At 44.8% G+C, this 13,016-nt stretch overlaps 1 protein-coding gene across 4 annotated transcripts in view; it reads left to right on the plus strand.

Annotated features, from left to right (window-relative positions):
• Positions 1-3,258, plus strand: part of NTN1 (netrin 1) — a 188,286-nt gene extending 185,028 nt beyond the window's left edge. For all 4 annotated transcript variants that reach the window (XM_077458592.1, XM_077458594.1, XM_077458593.1 and 1 more), the window contains exon 7: positions 1,407-3,258. In XM_077458592.1, the coding sequence (XP_077314718.1) occupies positions 1,407-1,735 (329 nt within the window). In that variant the 3' untranslated portion in view covers positions 1,736-3,258. The remainder of the gene's footprint in view (positions 1-1,406) is intronic.
• Positions 3,259-13,016: the final 9,758 nt, after the last annotated feature.

Genomic DNA, 13,016 nt, shown 5'->3' on the forward strand with positions numbered 1-13,016 from the left:
GGTGAGAAGAATGTTCCTTACATTGGTGATCGGTGGGAAGAATGTTCCTTACATTGGTGATCGGTGGGAAGAATGTTCCTTACATTGGTGATCGGTGAGAAGAATGTTCCTTACATTGGTGATCAGTGAGAAGAATGTTCCTTACATTGGTGATCAGTGAGAAGAATGTTCCTTACATTGGTGATCAGTGAGAAGAATGTTCCTTACATTGGTGATCAGTGAGAAGAATGTTCCTTACATTGGTGATCAGTGAGAAGAATGTTCCTTACATTGGTGATCAGTGAGAAGAATGTTCCTTACATTGGTGATCAGTGAGAAGAATGTTCCTTACATTGGTGATCAGTGGGAAGAATGTTCCTTACATTGGTGATCAGCGAGAAGAATGTTCCTTACATTGGTGATCAGTGGGAAGAATGTTCCTTACATTGGTGATCAGTAGGAAGAATGTTCCTTACATTGGTGATCAGTAGGAAGAATGTTCCTTACATTGGTGATCAGTAGGAAGAATGTTCCTTACATTGGTGATCAGTGAGAAGAATGTTCCTTACATTGGTGATCAGTGAGAAGAATGTTCCTTACATTGGTGATCAGTGAGAAGAATGTTCCTTACATTGGTGATCAGTGAGAAGAATGTTCCTTACATTGGTGATCAGTGGGAAGAATGTTCCTTACATTGGTGATCAGTGGGAAGAATGTTCCTTACATTGGTGATCAGTGGGAAGAATGTCCCTTACATTGGTGATCAGTGGGAAGAATGTTCCTTACATTGGTGATCAGTGAGAAGAATGTTCCTTACATTGGTGATCAGTGAGAAGAATGTTCCTTACATTGGTGGTCAGTGGAAAGAATGTTCCTTACATTGGTGGTCATTGGAAAGATGCTCCCTTAACCGATAGCTAAAAAAGGTAATTGATTTCAGTTTTTACTTTTTATCTGAGAGGCCCCTAACAACCTTTGGGAGAATCCCACAGAGCCCTGGTTAGAAAAGGATGCTTTAAAGTGGTTCTAAAGGCACAAGGTAATAAAACCTTCTATGTGCAGCAGCCCCCCCAGTACTTACCTGAGCCCGATCTTCCTCCAGCGATGTGTCAATCACAGCCAGTGAGTTAATGAGAAGAGAGTGAGAGGTTGCTCTGTGAATGGACATGCAGAGCAGTGGCTCGGGAGTGAGCCTGCCTGGGTGCCCTCATAGTAAGCCATTTGCTCTGGGGGCAGGAGGGAGGGGCCTGTACCGCCAGCAAGGGGACCCATCAAGAGGAGGATCAGGGATGCTCTGTGCAAAACCATTACACAGGGGAGGTGAGTGTGATATGTTTATTACTTTAATGTAATTACTTTAAGCTATGTTTTGGGAATTATTATATAGCCTACCTTATAATTTAACTTTGTATGTGCTTCTATTTCAGCGGTCCAGATTCATATCCTTAAGGCCGACAAAGCAGGAGACTGGTGGAAATTCACGGTCAACGTGATCTCTGTGTACAAACAAGGAAGCAGCCGCATCCGCCGCGGGGACCAGAACCTGTGGATCCGTTCCAAGGACATCGCTTGCAAGTGCCCAAAACTCAAACCGATGAAAAAATACCTCCTCCTAGGCAACGACGAGGACTCGCCCGACCAGAACGGGGTGGTGGCCGACAAAACCAGCCTGGTCATACAGTGGAGGGACACGTGGGCCCGGCGGCTGAGGAAGTTCCAACAGCGAGAAAAGAAAGGAAAATGTAAGAAAGCCTAGGAGCGGAGACAACCAAGGGGGGCCCTCGGAGGAGGACCAGAGTGCTGTAGAAGACAGAGAGAGAGAGAGGACCGTTAATTGCTGCTTTGCTGTAGAGTCTGGAGCAGATAGGATTATCAACTAGAGTTTTTTTTTTTGTTTTATTTTCAAAAACATTTTTCCCAGATGGCGGGATGGAAAACTGGCTTTTTCGAAAAGTCCTCGTTGATAGATGAGTTGGAGTGAAAAAAAAGTGGGAAGGTGTCACTTTTCTTCTTTTTTTTTTTTCGATGACTGGACTGAAGCGTTTGCACCTAATACGTAAAGTTGATTCACAGACACGCGGGACGAAGAAAGGGAGGGTGGTGAGGGAAAGGAAAAAAAGTTATTGCTGAGAGATTTATGGTGATGGAAGCTGTGAAATTTGCACCTGTTCGGTATCTCCTGCCTTGTGAGTCATTAATTGTTTAAACATTTCTCACGTTCTGCGGTCAAAGCCCTGTGGCTCCTTTTTTTTCTTTTTTTTTTCATTTGAGGTGGAATGGGGGCTGACAAAACACCCCGAGGATCTTAGTAACCCGCTAAACACCCCCAAGGGTGGGAATTATTTGTTGGTAACCACATTGCAGAAAAAAAAAAAAGTTGAAGGAGAGCTCCGATCAGAACCAAAATACATAGTTAGAAAAAAAAATTCTTCCTTTTTTTACCAAATTCGAAAATTTAAATATCTGTAGAGTAACTACATTATATTCGATTACTTAGAGAATAAAAAATTTGGGGGGGGGGGGGGCTCTGACACCATAGCTCATTCCCAGCCCCCCCCCCCCCCCCCCAAGGTCTAGGAACAGTTTCAAAGCTATGGTGTTAGCAATAACGTTTTTTTTCTTTTATGGGTGCATCTGAAATCCAAAAAGGGAGCAATCCACATCAAATATTTATTTTTTGAATTTTGAGCTCTGTCTGGAGGTCTCCTTTAGCACCATACCTGATGCTTTCGATATCAGATGTAGCCCCCCCCCCTCCCCCCTTCCCACCCCGTCCATGCATTTTACCTGCCTTCGTCTAGGTGCTGACTTGCTGGGTATGCAAACCTAGGAAAAGAAAAAAAAAAAAAATTTAATTTGTACAAAAATGCAAATTCTAACCTTTTAAAAAGTATGTATATCATTGAAATAACTTTTTTTTTTTTTTTGTTAAGAAAACAAATCTTTATGTTGTGTTTTTGTATAATGTTTTAATAACACCCCCGGTCTCCCTGTACGTAGCATTATATATGCAGGATTGACAGTATTAGCCGGTCAGGAGAAAAGGGGGGGGGGGGGGATAAAGTGAAAAATGTCTACAGAGTTTTTATATATATATACCGAATTCAGAAAAAAAAGATATATATGGACTTGCCGTAGTTTGTGTTTAGGCTGAGGAGTCCGAAACCACGCGGTTATTTTATTTTGGAGGTACGGTATACCGCTCTCCTTGTTAGAAGGAGTTTCTTGTATATCAAATGTCCTGTTGACAATTAAAGGATTACCATTGGTAGAAATGAATTGATGTAATAGCTTCACATCCCTGGTTATTCACTAAATGTAAATCTTCATATCGGAAAAGCTGCTCATTCGTGTCGAAGGACGCCAACGGTGCTCTAGTCAGCCAATTGGTTCACTAGAAACCAACGGCTCCACAATGGTAACCAAGACAACTGAGTTGTCCGTGAAGTGAGATGAAGATTGGAAGTCTGTATGGAAACTAAACCAAACTCCAGCCCAAAATGTTTTTTAGTTTAGGATAGATTTAGAAAAAGTAGACTTGTTTTCGGTGACCCTGTCGGGGACGAAAGGACAAGAACTTGTAAGTTTGGTTATAATTGGCACCAGAAAACACACCCCGTAATAATGTAGGACAGCCTTTCTCAATCTTTTTACTCCTGGGGAACAATTGAAATCTTTCCCAGGTCTTGGGGAACCCATTCTAAAACCAATTCAGTCAGTCAGAAGAATGCACCCCAGTGTCCACCCCAAGTCAGTGGGAAGAATGGAACCCAGTGTCCATCCCCAAGTCAGTGAGAAGAATGGACCTCAATGTCCATCCCCAAGTCAGTAAGAATGGACCTCAGTGTCCACCCCAAGTCAGTGAGAAGAATGGACCTCAGTGTCCATCCCCAAGTCAGTGAGAAGAATGGACCTCAGTATCCACCCCAAGTCAGTGAGAAGAATGGACCTCAGTGTCCATCCCGAGTCAGTGAGAAGAATGGACCTCAATGTCCATCCCCAAGTCAGTAAGAATGGACCTCAGTGTCCACCCCAAGTCAGTGAGAAGAATGGACCTCAATGTCCATCCCCAAGTCATTGAGAAGAATGGACTCCATACAATGGTGCTACCGCTCACTAAAAAGATCAATGGTGTCCTGCCACCACCAAAAGGAAAGTCAGTTAGCCACAGCTCAACAAACCCCAAGCAACTTCTAATTAGAGGAACCCTTGTTGAGAATGGCTGATCTAGGGAGTTGAGGGTTAAAGGATAAGTTCGCCTTTGGGAACATTTTACATGTGCCATCTGTTTTTAGGGGGGGGGGGGGACATATTCCTGCAGCTCCCTGTCCGATCCCCACCTCCCAGTGACAACAGGCCAGGGAGCTTCTGCCTGCACCCGCTGTCACAATTTCAAAAGAGTGGAGCCCTGCACGACCGCTTCATTCATTTTCAGAGTTTTTTCAATGAATGCCTACAAGTACCATATGCTATCATTCTCAATGAACCGCGAGGGTGCTGGTGAACACTCTCGTAGTCCATTGAGCTTCCTGGACTGAAGTAACTGTCTGCCCGTATCAAAGGTATGGGCAGACAGCAACACTGCCAGTCTGCAGGAGCTTGACATTGCACCTGCAATCAGCAGATCATGGGTGCAATGATTTACAGGCTCCTAAGAAAGAAAAAATATATACTTTTTTTTTTTAAACTGCAAAAAGATGTGCATTTTTTCTTTTTAAAGATGAACTTATCCTTTATATAAACATGCCATATTGTAAAAGACAGATTTTTTTTTTTTTTATAAAAAGAAACAAGCCAAGACATTTTGGGTTGACAGTCTTCACTCTTCATCAGGGCTTTGAGTCTTGTCATTACACACAATATTCCAACAGGTGATAAACATATTTTTAAAAACATTAATTTCTATGTAAAAGACAGTCTTTGGCAGCCAGTGCTTAATAACTTTTCTAATGATAAGAAACCTGACGAAGGTTCCAACCCTTCCCTATGTGTCTTTTTGCAGGCTAGAGATTTCTTGGTACTTTTTCTTCTAACAGGAAGTGAGGGGAAATCTCCCCAAAAAGGGGGTTGAATTACTAAAACTGGAGAGTGCAAAATCTGGTGCAGCTGTGCATGGCAGCCAATCAGCTTCTAACTTCAGCTTGTTTGGTTAAGCTTTGACAATAAAACCTGGAAGCTGATTGGTTTCTATGCAGACCTGCACCAGATTTTGTACTCTCCAGTTTTAGTAAATCAACCCCAAAAGTTTTGCCTGGAGTTGGCCTTTAATGACTGCTGAGTGTGTCACATTCACAAAGTGGAATTCATTTGAAAAATATGAGCAAACTGCACCATAGTGACTCCCTGATTGGGTCTGCTATGCAGATGTCTTCTAGAGCAGGAGGGAGATGAAGAATCTGTGATGTGAAATACGGAGGTGCCATTGTACACAGTGGGGGAGATTTACTAAAACTGGAGAGTACAAACTCTGGGGCAGCTCTGTATAGAAACCAATCAGCTTCCAGGTTTTATTGTAAAAGCTTCATTGAACGAGCTGAAGTTAGAAGCCGATTGGCTACCATGCACAGCTGCACCAGATTCTGAGTGCTCCAGTTTTAGTAAATCTCCCCTCAGTCTGCCTACTTCTAAGAGAATGAGCTGATATTTATTAGTTTGGCTAGGTAAGTTCGACCTCAAGGGTAGGATATTGGTGCAGGGCACAGTGGTGTGGTGATGCACAACAGCCAAGCACAAGCTCACTTCTAACTGGTCAACATGGTCCACCGGAACCTCATTCTTTTCAGGGACTCGTGAGCTATTTCAACCACAAATAAAGGTGTGAAGGTATCTTTACTGAAAGTGTCCAGAAGCCAATTTTTGACAAACTGTAGGATCTCTACCCTCTACTTTCTCCGGTAATCCCACAATGCACACATTGTTGCGTCTTGGTCTATTTTCTATATCATCAGTCTTATCCTTGTTATCATGCACTAAGAGCAGTAGAGCGGGATTCATGAATCAAGGGTGGCAACTTCTCCTCTAAATCGCTAATGCGACATTCTGGAGCTGTGGTGTGTTCACGGATCTTTTGCAGATCTTGCCTAAGCAGAGCCACTTCCTTGGTCAATCCCACCAGACGATCGTTCACTGTATTAACTGAGGCTGTACATTTCTGCACCGCCTGCAGGATCTGACTTAATGTAGGCAGTTTTTCTCCCTCAATGTAATCCTCATGACATAAGTACTCAGAGTCAGGGATTAAAATGGCGTCTGCCCCTTCTCCATATCAGAATCTGCATGTGTAGGGACAGGATCAATGCTGGCTTCATCTACCTCCTGCCCCTGCAGTTCAGACAGCTTCTTGGTGTAGTATAGTATATCCCCAGGGTTGTCTTTACCTGTAAGGGGAGTCGGTTTGCTCTTGGCTCCTGGATCCTTAGGCTTGTCTGTGCCCCTCGTAATCCTCTGAGGAAGAGCTGCAGCCGCGCCAGGTTGGCTGTTCTGAGGTGCTGTGTCATCCTTGTTCTTTCCTCCTCTCGTCATGGCAGCAGGTATACAAGTCGCTCGAGGCACCTCCGTGATGCAGAGGGTCTGCTGCAGCTGATAGTGGTGTTCATAGGGCCGATGGCGGCCGTGGAAAGGATTATTTGCGGGAGCTCTGTGATACCGATACGCTCACATGCCCGACGTGGCCGCGCTCAACCCCTCATTCTTTTTCGAGTGCTAGTGAAATCCATGGTTTGTACTTTCCTCAGATAGGCCACGGATTTTTGTCTCATGTATCAATACTTTAGAAAGTAAGGACTGTGCTAAACCTTTTTAGGTACAGAGGAATGGCAGGGTTTACCCTTGTGATAAAAGGCAAACTGGCCATCCAGCGTCCCTGGATAAGAAGAACCTCTTGTCATGTGCAACCTCCCACTATAAAATCATGGGAATCCATAATTCCTTTCTTGGTCACATTTAAGGTCGTCATACACTGGTAGCTATAATTCCAAAAACAAACGGCAGAAGATATTTGAGCATTTTTTTTTTACAGTCCCAATTTTTGCACAATTGCCCCTCAAAGTGACACACTGCTGGTTCCTCTTCATAAGGTGAGGAACAGGGTCCGATCAGGCTGGAAAATCCCCTCCTCCTCTCCTGCAATAAGAAGCTCCTCCACTTGCCTTACATCATGGGTGCTCAACCTGCGGCCCTCCAGCTGTTGTGGAACTACAAGTCCCATCAAGCCTCATCCTTTGGAAGTCATTCTTGTAATGCCCCGTACACACGAGCGGACTTTTCAACATCCAAAGTCCGATGGACTGGTCCGTCAGACTACTCGATCGTGTGTGGGCTGCAACGGACTTTTGATTCACCAAAGTCTGACGGACTTTAGAATATGGAACATGCTTCAAATTTTTCCGACGGAACTCCGCCGTACCCGGTCCCTCCGAAAAATCCGCTCGTGTGTATGCTATTCCGACGGACTAAAACCGACGCTAGGGCAGCTATTGGCTACTGGCTATGAACTTCCTTATTCGAGTCCAGTCGTACGTCATCACGTTCGAATCCGTCGGAGTTTAGTGTGATTGTGTGTGGCCAAGTCCGCTCAGCCGAAAAGTCCATCAGAACTCTGTCGGAACTCCGGCAGAACTCCTTCGGAAGTCTGTCGGACATAAGTCCTCTCGTGTGTACGGGGCTTAACTGTGAGCCTTGCAATGCCTCATGGTACATATAGTTCCGCAACAGCTGGAGGGCCACAGGTTGAGCACCCATGCCTTACATGCTTATTATCATTCTATTGCAATTTGGAGAATGGCTATCATTTAATCGATTCAGCTGTTTGGCAGCCTTTGATTATGGAGAAATTCTGATGGGTGGGGGTTGGGAATCCAAGTCCTGCCACATCTCATCAAGAGTAGGTTTTCCTAGAATACAAACTGACCGGCAACCAGTGGAGTTTACACCATGGACGACTTGGTGTACTCCATTTCTGTTTTGATTCATTAAAATAAAAAAACTGCCTTATTATTTTCCTAAAGAGGAAACAATTTTGCCTCAGAAAATCATAACGAGGCCTCAATTCCTCCACCCAGAACTGCTTTATGAATGTATATCCCCAACTTTTGGTAATGGTAATACCCAACCCGATTCTTAGGGGCCCCATGTCTAACAAACTTGAGAGCATTTTTCTACAGAATTTTCTAGGCACATTTTTTTTTTTCCCACAAGGTAGGTTTCCTCAACCCTACCCAAGCACTAGGACTTGGGACTGGTGTGCAGAATTTGCTAACATCTGTGCATAAGACCTGTGTACACATACTAGGGCCAGATTAGACAAGAGCCAATTAAAGGAGGTTATAAACCTCTGAAAAAAAAACAAACTGCAAGACAAAGGCATAATGAGCTAGTATGCATCACATACTAGCTCATTATGAAATACTTACCTTAGAACGACGCCCTGCAGGGCCACCCGCGTTCCTCTCCCACGGCCGACATCTTTCACCGGAGTCACTTCCGGGTTTGCGGGCTCCGGCCAATCAGAGCGCCGGAGCCTGTGAACCTGGAAGTAACTTCAGTAAAAGATGTTGGTCGCGGGAGCGGAGTGCGGGCGGCACTGCAGGGCATCGTTCTAAGGGAGCCGCCGGTCACGGCACAGGCCTTGATAAAAAAAAAAAACGGCACCAGCGGGCCCTTTCTTCAGTGCACATGCGGCAATGATGTCAGCAGCAGCACATATAGTGAATATCTCCTAAACTCAGTTTAGGCGATATTTACAGTACCTACAGGTAAGCCTTATTATAGTGGTACAAGTGGTGTAACAGAGTTTACAACCACTTTAACATACCAGCGAGTCTTTTGGCATGTGGGAGGAAACCTGTGCAAAATCTATGCGCATAGTGGGTGGGGGGGGGGGGGGGTGATTTACTGAAGCACTCAGAATCTGGTGCATGGTAGCCAATCAGCTTCTATCTTCAGCTTGTTCGATTAAGCTTTGACAATAAAATCTGGAAGCTGGTTTCTATGCACAGCTGCACCAGATTTTGCAATCTCTAGCTTTAGTAAATCTCCCTCAGTGTTCTGGCCTAGAATTTGAATGAAGGCCCCCTAGTCCTGCCAGGCATAGGCCATTTTTCTGAGCAGAACTGCTTTAACCTCACAGCAAAGGTTAAGGATTCGAACTGCTTTTGCGGTACCCGGTTGAGCTACTGCACTCTATATACATGTATGATATACATATAGCTCTCTAGGTCTGTCTACAGTTGCTAAACCCCACAGTAGACAAAGGATCCAATATTTCATGTCTTTGATTATATAAAAAATAGTTCACTGTAGCTTTAAGCTAGCCATCTATCTGGAGTGCACAGTGGCTTAGCACTTCTACCCTACTACCCTGAGATCCTTGAGTCCCGGTCAGGAAACTATCTGCAATGGAGTTTGCATGATCTCCCTGCGCTTCCATAGATTTCCTCCAGTTATTCCTCTTTCCTCCTACATTCCAAAGACTTGCCGGTAGGTTCAATTGGCTCCTGTCGAAAAATGAGTCCTAGTATGATATTCTACTAAGCGCTTTCGTGATGCATGGCTCATCATCTGCCTCAGCACCAGAAAGAGTGCTTTGAGTCCCTAGGGAGAAAAGCGATACAAAAATATTAATTGGCTGCGGTAGAGTGTTTTTGATGAAGCTGAGCCAGCTCCACTGTCGCTAAAATAACGTTCAGAAGACCCAGGACTGCAATGTCCATCTTGACATCATTGGTTTGCCCTCCACAGATCTTCTGAATAATGAATAGAAAAGATATTCGCAACTGGCAGATGTGAAAATCAGCCCGATGATCTTCTTCAGGGGGCCGATGACCTCACAGACGCCGCTTGTGCCTCGGTGTGTTGGCGCAAGCTCCTAACGAACCAAGATGGCCACATCCCTCATCCATAACGGTTCAGAGTTGCCCGTCAGTCCTGTGCCGACCTCAGGAGGCAGATGCTGGATGGAACTGTCCCAAAATACACACTCGGGGGGTGATACGGTGCAAATTTTACACAGGTCACCAGCCTAAATATAACCAGCTATTAAAATATCTGCGTTCCATACTTCCTATTTCACGCGTAAATACAAGAAATTAATTCCCGTTCGGGGCAGAGTTAATTGGCGTTTGTCTTGGCAGCGGTACAGGACGCAGTGTTTGGTGTGGCAGGGTCAGGATGTGTAATCATTTCTGGAATAACCTCTTGTACCTTTTTCAGAAGAAAAGCATTAAAGGGGTATGATCAGAGGGCCGCACAGTTTCAGTTCTACGCCCTTCGCAAAGGAAACGGATTGACAGATAATTAGCGCAGGTAGCAGACCGTTCTCCCCTGCGGGGGGTCAGGCCACATCTCCCGCTTACAGTAAAACCAAACGTTTTAGGTCCTGGAAAGGACTCTCCTACCATTCCCGCTCTTCTCATTTCTCTGTTTACTCCAGTTCATTTACCAGGATTACCCCGTGGTGCATCCGCTTCATCTGAGGTCAGGAGGTAAACATCGCTCTTGACACTTTTCAGAAGCACGCCCCATCCTAATTTTTTTCTTTCCTTGAATCCGTAAATGGCTACCTTTTATTGAAACTGTTTTGGCTGAGCACTACAAGCGATGTTTTGGGGCTTTTTTCTTTTTTTTTTGCTTCGTTAACTGACATACGACAACTTGTTTTCCACTGAAATAACAGTTATTTGCCACTTACAGGATTAGATGGTGGGGTAAGCGATATCCTGTTAACCCTAAATTCAAAAGAAGCTTTTTGTGGGAAGTTTAACATTTTTTTTAATTTTGCAAGAACTTTGGCAGCCACTATTGAATAGGCAGGTAGACCATCAGCCCCTGACAACTTGATCAAGTCTCGTTAATATTTTCAATTCCTTAACAGCTCTTTCTTGCATCTTGAGAATCTGGCTGCCCCCATACATAAGAACCTATTGATACCCCTATCTTCAGAATCTGAGCCCAGAATCAGACCCATTGTTTCTCCTGGTCAAAGCCAGGAGCAGTGTCAAGGGATGGTTGAAATTTTGTCCAGAAGTCATCTGGAGCTGGCTGCACAAAATGATCTCTAAATCAGATGAAGGTGAAAGGAGCTTATTCACCGGTGCAGTGTTTCCTGGACTGAATTGCCAGTTTACCAGTGGAGTTTTACTTGCATGTTAAGGGGCCTTCAAGCGCTAAAGGGGCCAAAGATGTGCAACAAGTGCCCCAAGTAGACTCAACTTGCACTAAGGGCCCCTCATGTGCTAAAAATGTGCAACCAGTTTGCCAATAGACTTAACTTGCATATAAGGACTCATTTACACTTGCTTCGGCTTCAAAACACATTAACGGCTAGTTTAACACTTGCTTCAAAACAAGGCTTCGGACAGGTTTGTTAAAGCTCTCTAAACGCTAGTCAAAGCTCCTGCCAATAATAATTAAAAAAAAAAAATGGTTAGCTTACAGTCCTGTTCACACCTTGCTTTTGCTTTGCTTCAAAAATGATACCCCATGTCGCTTTAGTTGTGCTTCAAAGTGCCTTCAAAGCCTTCGTAGAAGTCTATGGCAAAGCTCATTGAAACTTCACCAAAGGCTCAAGCCCACCAAAGGCTCATCGAAAGCTCCATCAAAGCCCCACTGAAGGCTCATCGAAGCACCAAGCAAAAGCAAGGTGTAAATAGTATTGTAATCTAACCATTTTATTTAGTGACATGGGCTTTGACTGGCGTTCAGAGAGCTTTAACAAAGTGTGTCCGAAGCCTTGTTTTTGAAGCAAGTGTAAACTAGCCCCTAAAGGGTCCTTGAAGTGCTAAAAGGGCCAAAGATGTGCGATTAGTTCGCCAATGGACTTTACTTGCACTTTAAGGATCGTTCAAGCGCTAAAAGGGCCAAAAATGTGCAAACAGTTTACCAATTAACTTTACTTGTACTTTAAAGGCCCCTTTCACACATGCGGACAGTATGTCCGTATTTCATCCATCCGTTTGCGGCTGAAATACGGACATACATGCATCCCTATGGGATAGCGGGTGTCTGCGGATAAACATCCGCAGACACCCGCTATTGTCCGCCTCCGCTATGGTCCGATTCTGCAGACGGAGGAAAATCCTATTTTTCTATCTATCTGCAGAGCGGATTGGATGAACACGGACAGGCGGTCCGTGCTCATCCGATCCCCATAGAGGAGAGCGGAGAGCTGACAGGGTGGACCCTGCACTGTGTGCGGAGACCGCCCTGTCCGCCGCCGGCTCAGCGGGGGCAACGGAGCGATCCCCGCTGAGCGAGCGGATCATCACGGGGCGGATCATTACTGATCCGCCCCGTGTGAAAGGGGCCAAAGAGACCTTCAAATGCTAAAAGGGCCCAATATGTGCAACCAGTTCACCAATGGACTTGTGCATAAAAAAGGGCCCCTGAAGTACTAAAAGCACCAAAGATGTGCAACTATTTCACCAGTGGATTTACTTGCATATAAAGGGCCCTTGAAGGGCTTAAAGGGCCAAAGGATGTGCAACCAGTGCACCAGCAGACTTTACTTGCAGATTAAAGTGGAAGTAAACTCCCCTATCATTTTCAGCCAAGGAAGCTGCCATCTTTAAGGGCCCTCCATGTGCTAAAAGGGCCAACAATGTGCAACCAGTTCACCAATTTACTTTACTTATTAAAGGACCCCCTAAAGCGCTAAAAGGGCCAAGGATGTGCGACCAGTTCCCCAATCAATTTTAATTGTAAGTTATGGGCCCTTCAAATGCTAAAAGAGAGGTGTATAAATATTTAGCAGTTTACAATCCCAACGCAGACAAGAGCACAATAAAAGTCATAATGATAAGAAAAATAAAATGCATAAGCCCCACTAAGTCCATGATAATAATTAGCAATAGGTCTAATCTGAGCTGTATATCCCCATCATTGAAGGTCTGAGACTCGAGAAGGAGTCAGGAGCCGGAGGGGTTAAGTGGTGGAAGTGTGACATCTCCCGCCAGGCACTGGGTACTAATATTGACATATATGAGCTCAGCTGGCACGAGCACCTCGCCGTGTGAAAACAAACAGTGAAAAGCAGGCAGGTG

The sequence above is a fragment of the Lithobates pipiens genome, unplaced genomic scaffold (assembly GCF_037356315.1).
Source record: "Lithobates pipiens isolate NorthernLeopardFrog02 unplaced genomic scaffold, aLitPip1_a1.2 Scaffold_28, whole genome shotgun sequence".
Classification (NCBI taxonomy): domain Eukaryota; kingdom Metazoa; phylum Chordata; class Amphibia; order Anura; family Ranidae; genus Lithobates; species Lithobates pipiens.